Below are 23,149 nucleotides of genomic sequence, written 5' to 3'. Positions count from 1 at the left end.
AAGAACATTATTTCTAAAGCAGGAAGCCCACGACTGAAAAGAGGGCACAACCCTATAAAAGATTTTCATATATTTTCGCTTCCGGATCTCCCACGCCACAATCATAAAGACCCCCATGAAGAAAGGGAATTGAAAATTCTTCTTAGCTTCTTGAATCATGCTGAATAAGTGGCTTGCATGGTTCCATGCTCTTTGAAGTAGGTAAGCAGCATGTATGTTTGCAGAGTAATTTCATCTTGATTAATATTTAATCTTTCATGCCTTGCTTCAGACACAACCGGAGCTCCAAAATTACTTTTATCTCTTACTTTCAGATGCAGCACCATAGGGTGATTGAGTTGTCATACGATGCATTTGTTGAAATTACAAAAAAAAAGTTAGTTCAGCTCTGAAATAGCTCAAAACAGACAAGAAATTTTACTCAGCTTTTCACAGAATTGCATACTGGCCTAACTGCCGTCGCCTCCAAAAATATTCAGGTTTCCATGGGTGGCGGGTACAGTATAATTAATGAATTTCAAAGTTAACACGTATACAGTATAAGTATTTGTAAAGAAACTTTGAAAATACTACAAGTAGAGCACATTTGTACAACTCTCTTACTAATCATGTTATTTAAACTGTTTGTTTTATGAATGAGGCAACCATCTAAGCTATAGATCGAAAACAGGATGTACGTATAGGAATGGTAAAAGAATTATTACTCAAATTTTAAATACTTGGTCTCCAACACTACACTTAGGTTTGTGACCAAAATAATTATACAACGATTGAATTTTTGTATCTATTTGAAATGATTGCGTTAATAAAAAAACTAAAATTAATTATAACAAGTCTAGACGTGCAATTTGCACGAGCTACCTTGCTAATTGCAAATAAATACATGTATTATACCTACTAACTGTGATTTTTATTTTTTGCAAAAGTTTTTAGGTGTACATGTCCCTGTAATGGGTCCGCCGTCCGCCCCTAAATCTGCAGTATGTACTCCTGTGCAGTATCTAATATGGACTAAGCAGAGATCTGAAAATACTGCATGACCGTGAGGATTGGCAACGATACGATCAGTTCTCTGCCATTCATCCTACAAAATATGATTACAGATAACTCCTAGTATTTGAGAGAGCAAATCGCAACCAGCCAGTGCCAAATATTTTCTGAAGGCGGAGATTGTGAATATGGTGAACTGATAGAATGGAAACATTCACAGCGGACAAATGCGCAAATAAAACTATTCCTTGCCGAGCCACTCCCCTTGTGTCGCCCGTTCTGGCGACTCGGGGGAGGGGGGGGCGAAATCCTAGCTTGCTCCGGCCGCCGCCGTCAGTGGGCGGATGTCAGTGGCGACAGCCAGTGGCGGCTCCAAAGCCGGACCACCGCAGCCTCCTCCCTCCCTCCATTTTCCCACCTCTTTCCCCCTCCCCACCTCCCCTTCCATCCCCTACCCTTAGCTCATGTTGCGAGGTTGCTCCGTCCGGATCCGTTATCGAGGTGTCATGCTTCGACCGGATCTGTGTGGTAGTCCACCGAACAATCACTCCCCGCCAGATCTGTGCGGTGGCTAGCCCATGCATTTTGATTGCCCCGCCGCCTGCTTGTGGCTCCGGGTCCGGCCCCAGCGGGCTTGTGGGTGTGTGGGCTTCCTCCACCGTTGTCTTGGTCACCTCTGCCTCGCGCTCCCGATCAGGACTTCGGCCAGCCATGCCGCTCCGTACTGGTTTCGGCCATCTGTAACTTTGGCTGGCTGCTGGCCCTTTGTGGCCCTAGTGCACCATATGCTCGCTGATGGGTGCATTGCTATGACCTTCTTGCTCCTCTGTTGTGTGCTGCTACTTTCTGTTTGGAGGTTCTTGCTATGGTCGATGCGGTGAGCCTATGCGTTCACTGGATTGTGCAATCGTAAGGGTAATTTAAGGGTGAAAGCCTTGTCGGGCACCATTTCAGACGATGGTGGCACCCGCGGACCTCATTACCTCCTTGGAGATGTCGTGTCGAAACTTTTCCCTGGGATCTCTTTGGGTGAAACCCCTGTTTAGCTTCCTGAATGAGCGACGGTAGTTCCTATTACCTCTTACTTCCTGAAGGCATCGTTTTGGAGAATCCCACTGCTCTTTGATGCTACAACTAGCAGCACTCCTTGCCGAGCTCATCCTGCGCTGTTGTTCTCTTGTTCAGTTGGTCTTCCCACCTCCTCTCAGCGCTTTGTGTCTACGGCTGTGTTCCGACGTCCCAGGACCCTGTCTATTGTGTTTGTGGTTTGGTGAGGGAGCCGCCAACTGTGTTGATAGTTAAGCGTGAGAGCAGGGCTCCGCCTGTTAGGGTCCTAGTCAATGTGCTAGATGGACGCAGTTGCTTACGGGGTGTCGCTTGGTGTGAGTGCCACTTGGCCAGATTGTATGACGTATTGTTGTTGTGTGTATGCCAGGTTGTATGCTACTTTAGCAAACTTTAGCCGTTCGGTTGCTTAGGGGTTTGGAAGTTTTCTTTCTTTGTTTCTATATCTTACATGCTAGCTACGCTCCACGGGTTGTAATATACTTTTATTAAGGTTTTCGAGCCCGATTTTTCTTATAAATTGAATTATTTTCTTTCTTAATACAATGCCGCGCATATCTCCTGTCCACAGCATCACATCTTCAGTCTACTAGTTCCTTTCACAATTCGAATTACAGTATCATCCATCTCGTCCTAAATTTGGTCCGCTTGATTCGCTTGCAATCCATTATGCAGAAGCAGGATTGTGCCGGCTGATTTGCTTGTAGTATAACAGCAGACAACCAGGTAAACAAGCAGCGCCGAGTACGTGCAACTTCTCACTGAAGTACCATCAATCAATAGTTCGATACAAACAACAAATGCAGTAAAAAACAGAGGCGCCAAACCTACTATAGTATACCCGTACACCATTAACACCATTCATGGGTATCCCTGTCAGTTGTATAATCACAGCAAACCAGGCATTAACACATTTCTACAGCGCAGCAGCTAGGACATTAACAGATTTCTGCAGCGCAGCAGGAATCCAGCGCCAGAGACGAGCCGAGCAAAGAATCAGAAGAGCACCTGGGAGATCCTGATGGACACAACCTGCCCGTCCCTGGCCGTGTCCCGCATCGCCTGGAACCTCGACAGCAAACCTGTCAGCAATCACCGACACGCACATCATGTCAGAACTGCTGCTGTGACTCGAGCCAGGAATGCCGGGTTCAGCTCGAGTGCGTACCCCCGTTGTGCTGGAGGTTGGTGTTGATGGCAGCAGCGTATGTGGTGGCACACTTCTTGGTCAGCGGGTCGTCGCGCTTCCCGATCCAGGACTTGGGGCTGAGAACAACTGAAGAACCGGCAACACGTACCAATGCGATGCGTGTCAGTCAGTGCAAGCATACAGATGACTGGACAGAACACTGGAATGATCAGATGGTTGTGAGACGTACAGGCAGCGGATGGGGAGGAGAGGTGATTGTGGTTGACGACGGCGCAGAAGGCGGCGGTCGCCTCCTCGTCAAGGATGTGCTCGCCGAGGTCCTCGTACTCCATGGTCCCATCCCAGTACGCCTCCTCCAGGAACAGCTCAGAGTGCCGTGCGTCCAAAACCTGCATCGTCCCTGATCCACCCACATTCCATCCCAACCAAATTCGATCAGTAACTAGTAGCGCTAGAGTGGCAGGACGGACGTACTACCCAGCATCCACCGGCTCACCTCGGCAGCTGTTGAGGCTGCACACGGGGCATCGCATCACATGCATGTCTGCAGCACTCATCAACAAGGCCAAAGAACAGTGAGGAATCAAACAGTTTAAGACAGATCGATGAGCTACGAGCGGACGACAAGATCGATGGCCATGCATGGGATGTGGGCACGTACCGGCGATCCAGACTCCGGGGCGGGCGTTGTTGAGCACGCAGGCGCCCATCACCTCGATGGAGAGCTGCACGCCGTCAGCATCCAGCAGCAGCCACCACGGCAACGGCAGCTTCCCCGTCAGCAGCACTTTCGGCAAGTCAAGCAGGAATGCCCCGACGCGCAATGAACCTGCATCTCACCGGCATCAAATACACTCATGTGTCGCAGCGAACGGCAATGGCGCAAGAAATAGAGTGATGAATAAATCCTGCGATGTCAGCTGCGCTTACTGAGGTGCTTGTCGCTCTGGTTGCAGCAGTACGCGTGGGAGCCATCTGTGATGGGGAGCACACGTGTCATTAAGTGGGACCCGGTGTCAGTGGGAGTAACTGGGTTCAGGGTGGGGCCGTTTGTTGCTTACCGAAGGCGGCGAAGTAGACGGAGCGCCAGGAGCGGTGGAGCGGGAGAGGAGCGTGCAGGTTGGCGGCGGGGAGGTTGAGGTCGCGGAAGAAGGCGTAGCGCCAGATGGAGTCGTCGGCCAGGAGGCGGCGGAACCAGCGGCAGGTGCGGGATAGGCGCAGCAGGTCGCAGCCGCACAGGTGCTTGGCCACCTCCGTCCACATGTCCGGCTCGTACCTGCATCGAGAAGCACTTGTGTTCAGGATTCAAAATTCGGATTCGAATTTAGTGAGAAAATTGGGCCTAATTGGAAATGCTAGTGTAAGCTGATAATGATGCGAGATCAAAATTAGTTACAAGAGCAGGCAATTTACACACCAAACCTCACAGTTGCTGGAATTTTGTAGCGTCGAAAGTAAATGAGAAGCAAAGTGCAAATCCTAGACCAGATGGATAACGGATTCTTAAATTTGGATGAATAGCACCACTATCCGAGCTGAATCCCGTAGTTTCAAAGCATATCATCGCCACTACTAGAGATTTCAAGTTTCAACTCCCTGAAGCATCGAAATCACGAGTAATTCGAACTAGACTGCAGCTATTAGCCATTGGTTAACAACCACTCTGCTCTAACGAATTCGAATTCAAACGAATCAGACAGAAATGTTACAAAAGTCCATCCAATCCAATACTGAAACTACGATTAGATGGTTCAAACAGAGATTCAAGCCTTAGCCTAATTCGAACTCGTATTGCTTCAATAGACTCAGCACCCAAAAAACCATACCCAAATCATTTCAAGCAGACAAACCTCGGTACAGCGGTTTTAAATTTCTAAGCGAAGGGACTAAGCAGAAATATGCAGTGCAGTCACAGAATCAAATCCATCGAAACAAAATTTGAATCGACTGCAGGCCTCAATCTACCCACGTTCAGAGGCACAAACATACGAGAAAAATGGATGTGTTCAAGCCACAAACTGCCAATCTGTGAAGTTACGATCGATTAAAAACCACTCTAAATTCGCAGCAGAGTAATTCAAGTCACTTCGATGCGCAAATGCAAGCGCAAGCGCTAAAATCCAATTGGAGAAAATTGAAGTCAGTACGAACCAATCCCCTCCGCAAGCACACACGTCATAATCAGAGGATCCAACTGGGAATTCGGAACTCGAACCGATTATAAGCGCAGTAGCAGGAATGCCAAACCCAATTCAAACACCGAACAATTCGAATCGCCATCCACGAACACACAGACATGACGCACGCACGCAGGAAACACAAGCTTACCAGTTGAAGGGATGGCGAGGGCGGAACAAGACGCGCGTCGACATGCGCGGCGGCGCCTGCCGGCCACACGTCGCAGGATGAAGCCCCGCGGCGGGGTTCCCGATCCCCATGCACGCGCACCTCGGCCTCTTCCGCGGTGGCTGCCTCTTCGCCGCCCCCGCAGCCTCCCGCGGCTTCCTCGCCGCTGCCTGCTTCCGCACCCGCTTCCTCAGCGGCGGGGACGAGACGAAGTCCGGGTCGACGCGCGGCGGCCTCGGGCGCTTCCGCAGCTCCATCACCATATCCCTCTCGTTCTCTCGTGGTGGTTGCGGTGGCCGGAGTAGGGAGATGGCTTTGCCCATGCAGCGGTGGGAGGCGCAGCGTGCTGCGTGTGGGCGACGAGTGCGTGTATATATATAAGCTGCGGGACCGACACGGGTTCGAAATTTGAAATGGCGGAAGGTCAAGGGAGGCGTGATTAAACTGACATGTGGGTCCACCAAGAAGTTCTGCTGGTTGGAGCCCACGCAGCAGTCGACGGAGCTCATCAACTTGCAGCATAACGCCACCGTTGCTCCAGAATTCTGGACATGTGAAGAGTTCTTTGATTCTGCAAAAGAATACACGGTGGATATTATTCCTTTTGCCTTCAGACTAAAAATCAGGAACAAGACAATGTAAAGAAACAACTATGTATTCTTGGTTCCAAATGTCTAAAAATATTTTTGGAGTGTGAAGAGTGTGATAAGGTGTGCAGAATTCTGGCCCATGAAAATGGGTGCAGCAAGCAAAGGGGTCAGAAATGTAAATCATATAATCACAAGCAGTGTAATTTTTTTTTTCAGCAGCACAGGGCTGGGAATCTGATTTTACAGTCGCAGTGGGGGTTATACAAACAAATGCATCATGACATACATTTATACAAAATACATAGCTCGGTTTGTTTATCAAACAAGTCTGGACTCAGAGGAAATGGGTAAAGAAGCAATCACCCACAGGCTTCCCTATTTTCAGGCGCTGAAGCGTGCTAAGTAGCCAGCCGCAGCTCAAAGTTCAGTGTCACAAAAACTTCACCATCAGATCAGAAACCATCCTTCGCGTGAAAAGGAATGTAGCTCAAACTATACCTGAGGTGCCAAAACCGGAGAATACAGGAGCATGATCAGTTAATTTGTTCACAAAATTTTTCTCTGTCTAACAAACCAGTCAATTGAAAAGGAAAACAGGAGAGGAAAATGCAAACAAGCAGCACAATGTTTCCTGAGATGGAGATTTACAGTGCCACAATGCCACCTACAGTTTAGACAATTTCGAAATAAAGCACAATGAAGTAAAATCCAAGCCTAAAAAAAAGTTAAACTATGTCCTTGAATGCAGTACTTGGATTACCCATTGCATGGTCTAGGACATAGGAGCAAATGGACTTATGTCAGAACTACCGTTCTGTTACATAGTAGAAAAGTTCATTCAGGCTACAGTCTTCACAGTGAAGTTTTTCAGGACTCATGATCGCTAAGATGACCATTGATATGCAAAAGAGAATTGCATGTCAGCATAGATGCTAGTTTCAATTTTATTTACCATAGAAGCACATAATTATTTCAATAGAAGAGATGGAATGACTAAGCACGAGCTACACTATAAATCTAGCCTCGCAGTTTGGTAACTGGCAGTCAGGTGGTTTATAAACAGACAGCTAGCAGCCTAGCATACACTCCCGAATGTTGACAGTAACTCAAATACATTTCAATTTTCAGATAATGATTAATCATTTAATTTCCGAGATTGAAACTAGAAATATGTTCTGTAAATTGTGCTTTGTTACTTAACAGTAGCACATAAAAATATTCTGCAGTTGTATATGTAAGTAAACAAACTAGCATTGTTTTTCTCCAAACATGCCAACCCACCGAGTAACAGAGCAAAAGAATGGTGCTACTGCTATCACTACTCAGACCACAAGTACTACATAAGTTAGAGGTGGTTCTCTGTTAAGTACTCCGGTTGTTTTTCTGTTAAGCACTTCAGTGCTCAAAGTACCTTTTAGACTAAAAATAAGAGACAAAATAACACACGAACATCGAAAAGTTCTTTATTGCTCTGTGTACCTGAAATCTCTCGGCGCCTGTGGTGGTAGGCAAGCAGATGTAGATAATGCGGCCGGTGAGTACAACAGTGGTAGTGGCGTTGCCTACGGTGTCATATTGGAAATAGCCATAATTTGGCAATGTCTTCAAACAATTTCCATTTTAAAGGTGTCTTATAGCTAAAATTGTATAGTAGCAATCCCCCACGGCAAAATTTGCCTGCTAAAGATTATCATAATATTTGTGCCGTAACCGTAAAGATGCAAAGTTTTAAACTATTTTACGCTCCACCATGCATACTATGTTTTCATTGTTGTGATATAGAGATGCCATCCATACCATCAGCTTGGTGTAACTACATAGAGAGGCGAGTAAACTTGCACCTTAGATTTTTCAATATATGCAAATACTAGAATGTCTCAAGTACGGTCCCTAATTTTGGTAACTGTTGCAGGAGATATATATTTTTGTGAAACAATATTTAGCACAATAAGTAACGAAAAGAGAAGATACTTGCTTAAAGCAAGATATAAGTTTTACCCCTTTGTGGTTTATTCTCCGTGCCACATCTTGTCTAGTTTTTTCCGCATTCATCTTCTTGAGCTTGGCACAAGGGCAGATAAGGGGGCGCTCCGGCCATAACCAGTGGAAGCCCCCTCCCATTTAACAATATTTTTTTTATGAATAAGAGAGAGAAAGAAGAAAAGAGAAAGAGAAGAAAAGGGAGATAAAGAAAAAGAGGAGCAGAGAGGTGGATGACTCCTTGCCTAGCTCTTTTTTATCCGCCACTGCTGGACACACAATACGCATACAATGACTGTGCACTGTAGCAGCACTGTGAGTGGCAGAGTAGCTCAGTATCCGGCACATTTGATACATGTGACGATTCCTTATCTGGGGCGAACACGGAAAACAAGCAGTTGTTGTCCTACTGCTATATATATTAGTTTGGTTGACGCGACTATATCGTATCTGTTTTTTTAGAACATGATAAAATAAGATTAAAAATTTAGATTTACCAATTTAGGATATCTCAATATTTATTTATAAATTTATCAATATTTAACACATTCATTTAATTATGAGGAAAACAATATTATTTTTATATATGTACATAATTTTAGCATGTATACAACAGTAATACGAAATTAACAAAATTTTGTTTCATATTTTTTGAGTTTTACTAGTTATCTGCCCGTGCGTTGCAATGGGCATAAAAAATTTGTTAAAGAAATATTTTTCTGACTGTATGCTGTAACGAGTGTTAAAAATTTATATAGAACTATCTAGGTACGTAGCCTCATGACAAATAACAAAATCGTTTTCAGATAAAGCTTGCAACTTAGATTTCAAATACAACTATAACTTAACTTTGAGTACAAATAAATAGGTTTATAGAAATAGATTTATTTCTATAACTATCTCTTTCAAATCGTCTTGCCCACGATACGGCTAAGATATTCTCGTACACTTGCAGGTATTACATGTCGACATGAATTCTCATCGTACGTCAATAGGCTGATCAAAAAGTGCCTCCTTAGTGCTTGGCCATCCTGCACGTGCATCATATATATATGTAAATATAAATATATCTCACGTGTAAAGTATAGTATTGTAACTTAAAATGTACATACGACGGTGCGACAAACTAATATGCTCACCGTGCATATTGGTGTGTGTAGCTTTTTACCATTCCATGAGCACATGAATTGCAAAACGAAATAACCAGATAAATTCCTATGGCAGAATGAATTGTAAACTCTGTGTTAGATAAACATACTTATTACTTATTGCTTCTAGTGACGTTCAAAGCAAGTTACCCGTATACGTCCATTGGAGTACCAGCTGAGATTATATGTTGCCATCTATAAACATCGTCGTTCCACCCAGGACATGCTACTCTCATGGCAACCATATAATACTTGGCAATATGAATAATTTTATGTGCGTACTGCTTGTATGGCATATCTTTATACCAATCTGGAATAGGATTGGAGTCCAGTACGGTCATAGTTCTGTCCTCATGGTCGAACACAAAAAGCAAGAACATGCCATGTTGTGCAAATGGCATAAGAATCTGCAAAAAGGTATGCATTAAGATAGCAAAAACAACGACACCAATGGACAAAGGGAAGCAATCTTACAAATTTGCAACGTGAGACATCATAGTTCATGAAAGGCCAGCTTTCTAACGATTTGGCCAACTCTCGAACATCAAGCTTTTTTCTATACTTTGGGTCTCGTCCAAAATCAGATAACGTCTGGGAGAAAACAAAGTTTTTTAAAATATGAGCAAAGAGTGCCTAGGAGAATATAAAAACTCACGCAGAATTGCAGGTCCATATAGTGCTTTGAAACCATTTTCTTGGAACTTTTCAACATCTTGTATTCTGTGTATGCGAGAATCCGAACACCCAAGTTGAAACAAGCGTTGGACATGGGTTGATCCATCTTTAATGATGCTTGGAGTTGCTTGACACTTAAGCAAATCAGGTAAGGCTTCAAACTTTGCACCCATTGTGTCCTGTAAAATGATCAATTGTGACTAAGAATATAAGAATTGAAATAAAGTACATTATATTGTTAATAAATAGAATATAAGAAGCTTACTCTAATGTCTCAGCATCATCAATTAACATGATATAATTGCATACGACATCTGTCAGTTCTTTTTTGCCTATCGGTATGTCCACCATGGAAAGGGCACACAATGAGGACTGGTCTCTAGTTTCATCGGCAGACTTATTTGTATTCATGACTTTAGACTGAACGGATTGTTGTGACCTTTTGCATAGATTAGGGGGATTTTTTAGCATCACAACATCATCTGGACTTCCACTTTCTTCATCGTTCTCTTCGACTGACGGATGTCCTTTTCTCTTGTTTAGTTCTGATGATAACAAAATAGCAGCTAATTTTGTCCTGAATTGTATCATATCATCCTGCACAATAATAATAACATTAATTTTTACAGAATATATGATTAAACATGTAACAAACTATCATGACCCTGTATGATATACTTGAGTTATATTGTCAGACAGCACATCCCCTGTCCAGTATTCCATGTAGTTTAACATGAAAAGACCGCATGAACAGCTATAGTATCAAAAAAGAACGTCATGCACATATTCATTTAATCAGTGGAACGAAATTGTAGGTAAACAAATTTTTGAGATGTACCTGTCTGTCTGCATTATCTTTTCGAATTGTATCTGTCTAACCGGCCATGAAGCAACCCGTAGGTTCTGCCACTTGTGGTTTTTAAGCTCCTTGAGCTGCGATACAATGTCTATTTGCCTCTGCAATCCGTTCAGCTATTTATATATAATAAATTAAAAAATATTAGCACCAAAGGTTACACGCCAAAGCTATTTATATATATTACTCCCTTCCAACACCTCCAAAGGACACCTCCAATTATATAGCACCAAAGGACACCTCCTATTACGCAGGACACCTCTAAAGTTACGCACCCTCTAAAGTTACGCTCTAAAGAACCACCCTTTAGAAGTTACGCTCTAAAGAACCAGCTCTAAAGTTACGTTCTAAAGAATCTGCAATGTAAAGTTACGCACCCTCTAAAGAACCAGCATTTTACTTCTTCTTTGCTACTCCCTCTAAATTTACGCACCCTCTAAAGTTACGCTCAACATTAGCTTTCTACATTTGCTTATTCACATCGCTGTTGAAAAACGCTATTATTATATAAATTTTGTATAAAATAGTTAAACTTTCTAAACTGGGACGGAGGGAGTAGCAAAGAAGAAGTACTTTTAGTAACAAATACTCACAGTGGTACTGAGGTCTTCGCGATCATATACAGGACCCATCGAATCGAGCACATGTATCTCACTTTTTCTGGCGTCAATCACAGCAAGATACCAGTGGATTCCCTCGATGTTTATTGGAATAAATACCTAAATAATTTTTGCACATGTAGTATTAGGCACTTATATATGTTAACAAGAAAAATCATAAATTAGAAGTTAATTTTTACCATGTCATGGTCCAAGTATCTTTCAACCCTTCGTTCAATGGTGCTATTTTCAATGGTGTCATGTGTAGCATATAGATCATCCATTCTAATGTTATTATCACCATCCCGCTTTAGAAGGGTTGAGACATAAGTAGTCTCCAGGTAGACCGTACCACCGGACCTACGTTGTAGATGCTCTTGAGCCCTTAATAAGCAAATGTATGCATTTATGACCTGTACTTGCAAGTTAACAACAACGATTAGATAACAGAAGTAAATATTTGTGCATATTTGCTTTTAATATATGTACTTATTACCTCATCATTCAAAAATGCACTCGGTTGGAAAAGGCATTCCAAATGCCTCCTGTCTACGAGAGCATCATCAATGAGCACAAGTACTTCTTTTCCAGGTAAAGAAGGCATGTTTTTAATTGGTAGAATAATATCAAGATCATTTTTTGTGCAAATATAATCTGCAAAAAAATCAGATGCATAAGGGACTAATGTAGCAACTGAAAAATGATACAAAATATAGTGGAAATAAGTACCCTGCGGGACAATTCCATTCAATAGAGCCTTCTTAGGTTTGTTATGCAGCGACATGACTCTAATTCCAGCTCTCGTTTCCTGTACAAACTCGCGACAATGAAAAGCATGAAAAGGCATAAGATGAAATACATGAAAAGGCGCCATAGGCAACAGTGTTTGCACTCATGTGCGGAGAGATGGCTAAAGGCTGTACTCCCTTTTGAATTTCCACTAATGCAATAGCGAGAACATGTCTAAATAAAATCCTACTTAAAAAAACCTGAAGCTAAAAATGATCCATCTTGATAAATTAATGGTTGTATAGCGAACCTACAGCCAACTATGTATAGCGAACATTTTCTAATCAAATGGACTTCCACGAACAGCCACCTGACAAAGAAGGCGGGCGACGGGAAGAAATCTCGGCGGAGGTGGTGGTCGGGCGGTGGAGAAGAAAAACCGATGAGCGGTGGAGAAGAAAAACCGATGAGCTCTCCGTGCCGAGGGTGAGCTCAGACCGGGCGGAGCGGCGCTATTCGACGGCTTCCCCAAGCTCGAGCTCGGTGCTCCAATGGTGGCGGCGGCGGAGTGGTTAGCTAGGGCAAGGAGGCGGCGGAAAAGAGCACTCGGCGGACGGGTTGGGGGAGGTGGCTTTAAATAGAGAGGGGAGTTAGGGCCAGCGGTTAGGATTGGATTCGGTTAGTTGGGATTTTTTGAATCAAATCGCGCCTCCCCCTTCCTCCTCGTAGCGAGCTCGAGGCGAGGGAGATGTCCCCGGCGGCGCCGAAGCAGCAGAAGGCGAACCTGCTAAAGCAAGAGGGCAACGCTTTCTTCAAGGAGGAACGCATTAGCGCCGCAATCGACGCCTACACCGGGGTAAGGGTACAACAGCCACCCACTGGATTTTCTGCCTAATTCGCGTGCTACGCTTGTAGTTTCATCAAGTTGTTAGGAGTCGGAGGTTTTTCCCCCTGTTCAATCGATGGCTTGGTAATTTGATTTGTGGTGTTGGCATTGCTTGTCAAGATGGTTCATGGCTCCTGTGTCGAATTGTCTCACATTTATCTCAAAAAAATAGTTGTCTCACATGGAAGACAATTTTCTGTTGATGTAAAGCTTGTTTGTGGGCAGCTAGGTGGTGTGATTACTGATTATGCATATTGCTGCCACAACGCATCTGGACTCTGGAGTAGTTCCTTTGTTTACCTAGTTAAGAATTGCTTCACTACAATGAAGGTTGAATAGCAACTTGACTTTTAATGTATTGTGAGGCTAGCCAATGCTAATGCACTGCTGTTTGTAATTTGCTACACATTTAGTGCTAGGCAGGGAAGGGGGTTGCTGGGAGAGGGGAGGGGCTGATGGAGAGAGGACATAGAGATTTACCAATCTTATAGCACGGTGTAGAAACATTAGAAGCCTCTAGAATTGTTATGCTTGTGAAGCCTACAGAATTATTAAACATTAACTTTAGATTAAGGGACATGACATCGAATGTGTTGGTTTTAGCCATTCAGCAAATTGCAAATAACAACTTTAGATTAAGTGATTGAATAACCTTCAGAACTTAGCATATAGAACAGGACTTGTTCATGGAAGGGAGAAAAAACTTCTCTTCATAGTATATGCTCACCACTACCTCTAGGACTGATTTACTTCCTTCACTTTTAGTTGTCTTGATTGTTTGGAGCCAGGGATTAGTAATGTAGTCGGAGTTACTATTATTTCCAACTTAATCAACACAGTAGGAACAAGTAAGATTGTTAACTTTCGTTGAGGTCTCACCATCTTGAAATATGAAGACGTAATGCACTTGTGTCTAAAGAGGTTCATATGGTCCAGCTTATGTATCTACTATTCAAACTTTCCTTCCACCTTATGGAAAGTCCATGTCCTTGCTTCTTTTTTGCTTCTCAAATTTTTTCACTTTACTTTTTTTACCTGAATCGTTTGGTCTTTCTCCTTCCATTTAGTTGCCATGGACATTTGAAAGACAAGGTACCAAGTTGGAATGGCGTTGGAAGTTGCAGCCGTCACCTAATACACAGTAGACTAAATCTGAGATCCTGGGTTTTCTTATGGTTGCAAAAATACGCTTGAGTGTATGTCCCTTTACCCTTTGCTTTACATCTTTCACTTCAGACTACATGGGATTATGGAAAGTCTAAGCTATGGCAATGTTGAATTTAAAGAGAACCACAGGGTGAATTGGTTGTTGAGGTGCAGATGAACATGAACTTGATTTGCTTGAATTGCCCCCAACTGCCAAACCACTGAACCACTTTTGTCTGAAGGAACTGAAAATAGGCTTCTGGGGCGCAGATGCTAGTTGGAATTCCAATTTCTTGGTCAATGTTTCTTTTGTAACTCGTCAAATTTATGAGTAACTGGTGCTGTGCATTTTTAGAGTAGTTTTAGTAATGAATACAGGAATACACATATACGTAATTCACAAGCTCTGAGTAAGCGTGAACAAAAACTAAATAAAGAGAATAAATAGACAATGTGAACGTATCAATCTGGGGCCTCCAAACACTGAAATACAAATACAATCAATCTAATTTGCAAATAATGTAACAGAGAAATACAATCATGCTAATATACTCCAATGCAAACAAGGAATCAAAAGCAGCCTAGAGCTTCACAGAACTCTAAACTTGGTGATGAAAATATGACTAAATATAGAATATCTCAACAGCGGTGCCATATGGCATATTCTTTCCTGGAATGTCTTGAATACTTTTTTTTATTTTCACTGCAAATTACATATGCATTAATTTCTCTATATTAGTAGAGAAGTATAACAATTTCTCTATTGTTTCCGAGAGTCACTACAACTCGATACACAGACAGCACTCAGAAGAACAAAATACCATGAATCAGAAGAACAGTGTTCACGTTGGCTGACCAGTGAGTAAGGCAGTGATGAAACCCATCAGACAGCTTCAGCTTCAGGGTGAACTTTGGAGCCAGGATAAGAAAACAGCTTAGTAGCATTCTTGTAACTCACCTCCACAAGTTCTGCCTCTGGCATTTCAAGCAATGACGCCCCATACATCAAAACCTGAAAATAAGGGACCACAAGATTTTAGAAGCATGTTCTCAGTATTGCTCAATACAAAGTAAACAAGCCTTTTTCATAGATGGAATACACAGGGAAACAGGGGGCTGACGCTGGATTGCTTAAGCAATTTAAAAAACACAGGACTTCAGTATACTAATAGAGTAATAGACAATTGTGTATTTTAAAACTGAAGATCTAAAACAGGTTACATATGGGGAAGGATGTCAACAGAACAAGCACATTCTGATGTTTTTTTTTGTTTTGGTTTTTTCAATGTTTTTCTCATTCTGTTCTAACTGATTAGAACTCTAAAAAGCCATAGTTTTAGCTTAATGTATTTGTGCATGACTCACTATTTTGTGTTTATCTAGTTTGTGGCTGTCTCAAACTCAAAGAAGGCCAAGCTCAGACAGCTTAGAGACAAAGCTGCTGAACTCGAATCTGCTGACAAGACTCCAAAGGAGGAAGAGGAGAACTGAACGGACAGAACAGAGCTCTTCGAGGGAGGAGGCAACAAAGAGGCAAGCGTCAACGATGGGCCATCGGAGACAGGTAGCGACCATCTTCATTCTTCATAGCTCTCCTAAGAAATCTGCAGCCACCTGCAGAGGGAGGAGAGGTCACAAGAGGACAAGAAAATAGACTGAACAATGCAAGCTCACTGCTGGACTGAACATAACGGGACCTACGTGGAAAATGTTGATCCTTGTGAAGTCCATCTGCAGCTGACCCATGATCTATCATGCCAGTGTGATCCTGACACACTGGCTTTATATTAAAAAAAAGAAAAATAACAGTGTGGTACTACACTAAAACCTATAGTAGTTTCTAAATGGTTTTGCAAAATGCCTTTAGTTCTGCGATATTTACCCACAGAAAAAAAAAATCAAATTTAGTTTAAGTAACACACTGCATGAAGATTATTTATCTGTACACTCACAAGTTGCTTGCTTGAGTTGCTCCAGATTTGCAAGTTACAAAATTCACACGAGTCATGTGAGGCATATACAATCCTCAACAAGCACCAGACACTCAGGAGTTGCATCAAAAGATAATAAACATATGACGCATCAAAAGATAATAAACATATGACGCGCTCCAAAACACAGCAATCACTAAGTAGGCACACTGTTTACAGCGCTGCCCCTATCTTGCCATGGTCCGGACCAACTGTTTTGGCATGTAATCCTGTAGAACGCTGGCTCCATTCCATCGATCATTTGCTCCATGCAAGAACAGGATCACAAGACCTGGATCGGCAGATTACTTGTGGAACATCAGGCGCCAGATTGCTTTGAGGAATCAGCTACTCACTCCAGCTATCCTCGTCATCTTCATCAGCAACAGCCTGTTTCACAAAAGAAGAATCATCATGCGATCGTGGATGATACAGCTATGCCTTATAACCTGGCGAATCGCATGGGCACGCTCTAGAATGGCCACCACTTGTAAATTCGTTCTGGGACCACCCATCACATTTGGTCTCTTTGTAAGAACAGGCTTCAAGTTGAAAGACTGTAAAATTGGTTTGAGGCACTTTTAGCATGATCTGACTGTATCTCCTTTCCAAAAAAAATCACTATAATGGCAGTGGTTGGCTTAGATGCAACCTTCAATGCTTACCTTATTCTTTATCTGTTCTAGTATTGTGTTCTTCTCATCTAGAAGCTTACTTGAAGGCTGAACCATAGTTGGAGCCTTTCTAAGCTGAAAAGAAATAAAAAGGAAGATATCTGATCAGGTGAATATCTTAAAATGATTTAAAGCAAATAATGAAAGGAGTCATACCATGCTTCTGTCATGAAAAGTAACTGGAAGTAGAGGATATCTAGGCGGTTTTAGCTCTGAATGTGTTGGTGTCTTTGTTAATTCCTCTTCTAGTGCAGAAAAAAATTCCCTTGATTTGTCATCAGAACCACAACATTCGTCATCTTCCTGTTGCGCTAGCAAATCAGGTTTCATCATATCCTCCTGTTTAGGAACCCTATTTGGTTTGTTTTCTTCTGAACCTGATTGAGATTGATCTAACTGCACGCGTAGCCATCAAAGATCTTATTGCAATACCTAAACAGTGAACACTAAATATCAAGCATTCCAGCAAGCAATGAATTTAGCTACCAGTGTTGGATCGAGCAAAATTATTCTCTTGCATACTACCAGTATCAAAGCAGGATATTAAAAAAACATTTGTATAACAATCTTCTGATGGCTAAACAAACCCCATCATGTGTGCTAAACCTGCAAGGGAGTTGGCCTGCACAAATGAAAATAACTAAAATTAGATGGATATAATTCAAAAAAAGCAAATCATAATTATGTAGAGTATAAATGACAAATATGCCACAAATACCTCACCTATGACGTAAGGACCTCTATGTAGACGATGTTCCTCGTATACGTACCACTGTGCTTTGAGCACTTCCTTTTCTTGTCATCAGACGGGAAGGCAAGGACTCTGACGTTAGCTCTGGCTGTGGCTCTTGATAGCGCGACGTACAACTGACCATGAGAGAATACCGGCTCGGGCAGGTAAATACCGACGTTGGGGATAGTTTGCCCTTGTGCCTTGTTAACCGTCATGGCGAAGCTGAGCCTAACAGGAAACTGCTTCCTCTTGAACTGAAAAGGGAACATCTCATCATCAGAGGGGCACAAGGGGATTCGAGGCAGAAAAATCCTCTTTCCAGCATGTTGCCCCAGCATAATCTCTGCATCGATGGCGTTTCTTTGGAACCCCCGGACTACCAGCCTCGTACCGTTGCAAAGCCCGTTCGCAGGGTCAATGTTCCTAAGCAATATGACAGGGCAGTTAATCTTGAGCTTCAACATATGTGCGGGCAACCCGTTAGGAGTCAGCGAGTTAAGGAACTCAGGGGGATAGTAGTTATGGGGATCGTCTTCTGCACGATCAAAGCTATGGTACACCATCTCATCCCCTCGGAAGCGACTGATCATCTTCATGTTAATCCTATCCACACAATCATTCCGTGTGGACAAAATGGCTCTCGAGGTGATGTAGTTAGGATCTGACATATTATCATCCAGCCTTGGGAAAACGTAGTCTATTAGTTTATCAAGGTTAGTGTCCTCCCCTGTATACGGCACGCATATCTCATCAGGAAGACGTACATCGCCATCACCATTGGCCTCCTCAGTGCCACCACCGATGCGCAGTAGGTATTTCGCAAACCACGGGTCGCTCTGTGCCCTCATGTTACGTACAAGCTTTAGGTGACGCATGCAATCCCATAGGTATGACCTACGTAATGACGCATCAATTATCTGAGCCCTTGACCCCTTTCGGACAACAGGAAGGACCTGCCTGAAATCTCCACCAAACACAACCGTCTTCCCACCGAACGGCAGTTCTGGTCGACTCATTATGTCACGCATGCTGTTGTCCAGCGCCTCCACTGCCTGTCTCTTAGTCATGGAGGCTTCATCCCAAATAATGAGTGATGCAGTCCGCAGAAGCTTGGCAATCCCACTCTGTTTCGTGAAGCTACAAAATGCACCATCGTCAATACTCAGCGGTATCTTGAAGCGCGAGTGCGCAGTTCTTCCTCCAGGCAATATGGAAGCTGCAACACCGGACGTAGCTGTTGCCACAGCAATCTTATTCTGCCCGCGTATCGTTGCGAGCAACGCCTTGTACAAAAAAGTCTTCCCGGTGCCTCCAGGTCCATCCACAAAGAACACGCTGCCCTCGTCGCTATCAACAGCTGATAGAATCTCATCGTAGGCAGCCCTTTGCTCAGTGTTGAGGGAGTCTGATAGAGTTGCGTCCTCAACGTTGAGCTCGATGGTGGACTCCTCGAAGATCTCTCTAGGCACACCGCTGGCCGTATCATGTGTCTCATCGATCTCGGGAAGAGGGAACGACCTTATGTCCTTCCCCATTGACTGTAGCATATTCCTGATATCTATCAAAACCATTTGTTCTACAGCGACTATGCATATATTATTACGGCGATAGTCCTCCGACATTGCCTCCAGGTGCTTTTGCCAGAGTCCTCGTACGTCGCTGGGCTCACAGAATACCAATATTGTTGCAAAGAGCCTTCGGAACGATGGTGGCATCTGGAATAACTCGGCTTCCGTAAGGCACTCGTCCAGTGTGTTGTCTGCTTCGATCAGGCCCCTTCTCTCTGCAGCTTCACGAAAGGTCGGTAGGATCACGCCGTCAACCATCCTTAGGTCATCGTAGGATGTGGCACCAGACACGTGGTTTAGGAGAACCCGGAGATAGTAGCGTTCCCCCTCCGCCGGATGAGCTGATACGATTCTACCAACCTGTCCACCTGTTTCTCGTACCCTTCTTTGCCAGAATTTCTTTTTCTTGCCTTTTTGCCAAGTATACCACTCGGGGAAATCACGGTACAAGATACCTCGAGCATGCTCATGTAATCTATTCGTCTCGAAGTACTCTGACAGCATTGACTTATCAGCACCTTCACGGTTTACCACTTGTCGGATATCTTGGCCCTCTTGAAACGAAACCATGTGCATGTTTGGGAGATAAAGTTGCAGCTGCATCACAGGTGGAAAGTTCTTGCTCAATTCAAAGCCGTATATCCTCCACAAGGCTTCCAGAGGGGTCACCCACCTCGCGTCTCTATACTGCCTAATCTCATCTATGTTGTCGTTGCTGTCTGCCTTGTCAGCCTCGCTCACAGTCACAGAGGCCCGGTCATGGCCCTTGTATATGTACTTGAATAGGTATTTAACGGCCTTTATGCTCGAGCACGCCTCAACATTGATGTGACAGTTGAACAGCCGCAGGAGGTAAGGGTTATATGGGACGACCCACCTATTGTCTAGCTCGTGTTTGCGAACCATTGCATGCCGGCCATCATCACGTCTCCTATACACCGGGTAGGAGTCCTTGCCTTGTAAGGTAGTCGCGTTGAAAGGCCGTGGATAATGATTCTTGCATGACGGACGGTCCTTCGTGCACGGGCAATCGCGATTCAACACACCGCAAGGGCCATGCATCATATGCTTGACGACCATCTTGTATAGCTCTGGGTACTTATGCTTGTCCGGGAGCTCGGCTGAGATGAGACAATCATACTGCTCGGGACACGTAAGCTTGTACCACCCCTGCATGATGAGTAGGAAGTGGGCATGTGGTAGGCCCCTCTTCTGGAACTCCACCACATAGACATAGGCCCTCACCTTGCCAAGAATGTCCTTTTGAAGCAACTGCCTTTTTAGTTCCTCTAGCTTCGCCCTGAAAACACGCACAATGAGATCAGGACGATCCTGGGGTATCTGGCTAGGGTAGAGTTCGCGCGTGATCTCATCCCAGTTTGGATTGCATGTCATTGTGAGGAAGACATCTGGCTTCCCGTATTTCCGCACTAAAGCCATAGCATCCATGTACCGACGCCTCTTGTCTCGAGGTCCTCCAATAAATGATGTAGCCAATACAGTCCGTTTTCCAACAGCGTCCGCTCTTCCCTCATTGGCATGCAAGCTGTCCACCAAGCCTTGGTACAGGTCCGCCCTTAACTCCTTTTGATGAGCCCATATGTAGTCCAGCCGCGAGCTCTCGATCTTGATGTATGTGTCGACCACGAATTGCTGAAAAAGACGCTTGCCAAACAACATTGGGTTGAATATCTCTGGCCGAATCTGGAATTTGTAGCAGTAGTAATCCCGCACGGACACGCATAGCCTGCCACCAGAATCTGCACATAGCATATGGCGTTAGAGGCTAGTGTTGTACATAAGAGAGTACAGTGCCATGAATTGGCGGTGCAAACGCCATCTTTTGAGAATACTAACCTGGGTCCTCATCATTATTACCACGAGCCTTACGAGCAGCACGAGCCGCGTTCACCTGATCGATGGACACACCAACCTTTGGAATGTCGGTATGCCAGCCAAGTTCGCCTCTAGGGAAGAAGAGAGGGTATGATAGTGCATCGTAGCATCCATGATATGACCGGATGCCATATACTTCTCTGTTCTTCCCTTGTAGGATAATGCTATTCTCAAACTGCCTTCGGCGGTCGCTCTCCTCAACCCAAACAGCAGCAACCTCTGAAGTGGCCGGCACGTTATATGTTCTCTGGTCCAACCTATGGTCAAGGTTCAGTGTCACACAATAGTCATCAAGGTCCTCAACCTGTCCCATACTCCGGAGTTGTTCAGAGTACGGGTTGCCACGTAGTATATCAACCAACTTTCTGATGACATCATTGTCTTGCTGGTACAGCTCTTTGCGACAGCGACGAAACCGAAGCTCTAGATTGGGATCATCATCGTAGAAGTAAAGCTCCAGGTGCTTTGGTTCTGAACCATCTGTACCGAACGACCGTATGTTGTGGTACATTTGGCCGTGGGCACGAAACGTATAAATACCATGTTTTCTCATGTCAGTGGTCTCACTGTCAAGGTGACAGTAGAGCGAGGTGAATGAGAAATGACCGTTGAAAAACCTAATGTTGTCACGAAAGTGCCTAGCATCAGTGTCTGAACTCGACCAGAGTCTCATGAGCTCGGATGGCGTATCTGGGGTGGATAGTTTAATATTTCCATTACGGCAGCAAAAACCCTTTGTCTCATGCTCGAACTTCTTCGCATTGCAATATTGGCAGTTTTCACCAGGCTTCAGCATGTGCGTGGCTGGAGGTATATTGCTATACACGTGGTCGTACGGATCGAGTACGCTAGAGATAGAAGCAGAGGCGTTGTCAGCTTGATCGAATTCGACATCCTCATCGGTGTCTCGGTCTGAAGATATTTTTAGCATCAAGTAGTTAGATAAGGCTATACAAGATATGGACAGAAGGCGAAAAAAATGTCAAAAGTACCTTGACCACCGAACATGTAGCCCTCCTCATGTTCGGAGTCCTCCTCGAATATGACGCCATCATCATCACCTGTCACGGTAATAAAATTTTTATGAGGGTCCTGATTTCATTTGAAATATAAAATTAATACAATCAATGAAATTACCATCATCGTTAACTGGTGGCTGTGTTGGAGGCGTGGTAGTGTTGTCAGTTTGAGGGGCCGGAGGGGTATTTTCTGTCAATACAAAACAAGTACCGTACATCAGTACCTATATTGTATTGGATTGCAAGGAAAGAACAACACATGTAAGAACATTACCATTGTTAATGACGACTGATTGTGTTGGAGGTTCCAAACCTTTGACGTCTTCCGCACTCTCAGCTGGACTTTCTTCTATCAAGGCAGTCTGTTTCTTGTCACGCCTTGTTGCAAAGTGCTCGTTACGACGGGCTAGCAATGCTTGCCTTTCTCCAGGTATTACACGTTGTCTACATGATATTTGACTGGCAGTCATATCGGGGATCTCCATGTTCGGCATCTGCTCACATGCTGACTGGATGTAAATAGGGGTACCTTTGACCGCAGGAATCGACCAATCACGTGTGACTGTGGATCCATGTGGACCGGATGCATCCACAGCAAGTGGCACAACCTCAGGGACATACACTGGGTTCTGCATGGCGATGGAATCCTGGCTTAGAGTGTTGCAACGCAACTCTTTCCATGCTTTATCGCGATCTCTCTTTGCCTGCTTGTCTTCGGGTGTCATATTATGCACCCTTCGACGTTCGCGACTTGCTTCAATCTGCTTCTCACTAAGGGTGTTGCGTCGCACTGCATAGGATAGCTTTTGACGATCAAGTCTTGCTCGCCTATGTTCAGGTGTCATATTTGCGTATCGCACACAATCCCTCACTCGTTTAGCTTCAACTTGCTTGTTTATTAACTCTCCCATCTGTGAATTATTAGCAGGTGGAGTATGGGTGGCACAGTCATCAATGGTCACGGTCTGGATAGAATCAGGGGTACATTGTAGTGGTATTTGCTCTTCTAACATGGTACTATGTTGCTCTGCGATGCGAGGAATAGGAACAGGTGGCAACATCAGGAATGTAATAATGTGCATCTGTGTGCATCACAATTGCGGGATGCTTACACACTACACATTACCAT

General features: G+C 44.1%; 4 protein-coding genes and 1 long non-coding RNA gene across 5 annotated transcripts; all 5 read right to left on the bottom strand.

Moving 5' to 3' along the window:
* Positions 1 to 3,128: 3,128 nt before the first annotated feature.
* On the bottom strand, positions 3,129 to 5,874 carry LOC133886965 (probable F-box protein At5g36000). Its single transcript, XM_062326881.1, has 7 exons — positions 5,534 to 5,874; positions 4,267 to 4,481; positions 4,136 to 4,180; positions 3,867 to 4,034; positions 3,702 to 3,749; positions 3,435 to 3,605; positions 3,129 to 3,331 (listed from the first exon to the last, which is right to left on the bottom strand). The coding sequence occupies exons 1-7, from the start codon at positions 5,872 to 5,874 to the stop codon at positions 3,207 to 3,209; spliced, it is 1,113 nt and encodes a 370-aa protein (XP_062182865.1). The 3' UTR covers positions 3,129 to 3,206.
* A 3,541-nt stretch (positions 5,875 to 9,415) lies between these two features.
* On the bottom strand, positions 9,416 to 12,906 carry LOC133930374 (uncharacterized). Its single transcript, XM_062377013.1, has 11 exons — positions 12,499 to 12,906; positions 12,129 to 12,207; positions 11,896 to 12,053; positions 11,600 to 11,812; positions 11,394 to 11,519; positions 10,783 to 10,916; positions 10,623 to 10,698; positions 10,210 to 10,541; positions 9,925 to 10,123; positions 9,744 to 9,860; positions 9,416 to 9,676 (listed from the first exon to the last, which is right to left on the bottom strand). The coding sequence occupies exons 2-11, from the start codon at positions 12,181 to 12,183 to the stop codon at positions 9,416 to 9,418; spliced, it is 1,671 nt and encodes a 556-aa protein (XP_062232997.1). The 5' UTR covers positions 12,184 to 12,207; positions 12,499 to 12,906.
* A 3,240-nt stretch (positions 12,907 to 16,146) lies between these two features.
* Positions 16,147 to 17,218, bottom strand: LOC133886953 (protein SCAR2-like). The gene is made up of 4 exons (XM_062326870.1): positions 16,961 to 17,218; positions 16,796 to 16,879; positions 16,580 to 16,687; positions 16,147 to 16,520 (listed from the first exon to the last, which is right to left on the bottom strand). Exons 1-4 carry the CDS (start codon positions 17,135 to 17,137, stop codon positions 16,479 to 16,481), a joined length of 411 nt encoding a protein of 136 aa, XP_062182854.1. The 5' UTR covers positions 17,138 to 17,218; the 3' UTR covers positions 16,147 to 16,478.
* A 163-nt stretch (positions 17,219 to 17,381) lies between these two features.
* Positions 17,382 to 21,797, bottom strand: LOC133930365 (uncharacterized). The gene is made up of 3 exons (XM_062377001.1): positions 20,963 to 21,797; positions 17,543 to 20,865; positions 17,382 to 17,426 (listed from the first exon to the last, which is right to left on the bottom strand). Exons 1-3 carry the CDS (start codon positions 21,795 to 21,797, stop codon positions 17,382 to 17,384), a joined length of 4,203 nt encoding a protein of 1,400 aa, XP_062232985.1.
* Positions 21,798 to 21,993: 196 nt separating this feature from the next.
* Positions 21,994 to 22,435, bottom strand: LOC133886949 (uncharacterized). Its single transcript, XR_009903489.1, has 3 exons — positions 22,295 to 22,435; positions 22,139 to 22,210; positions 21,994 to 22,062 (listed from the first exon to the last, which is right to left on the bottom strand). It is a non-coding gene; the product is annotated as an uncharacterized LOC133886949 (long non-coding RNA).
* Between the last annotated feature and the right edge of the window lie 714 nt (positions 22,436 to 23,149).

The sequence above is a fragment of the Phragmites australis genome, chromosome 1 (genome assembly GCF_958298935.1).
Source record: "Phragmites australis chromosome 1, lpPhrAust1.1, whole genome shotgun sequence".
NCBI lineage: Eukaryota > Viridiplantae > Streptophyta > Magnoliopsida > Poales > Poaceae > Phragmites > Phragmites australis.
Note: the sequence above shows the minus strand (reverse complement) of the source record. Positions and strands in the feature narration are given on the sequence as shown.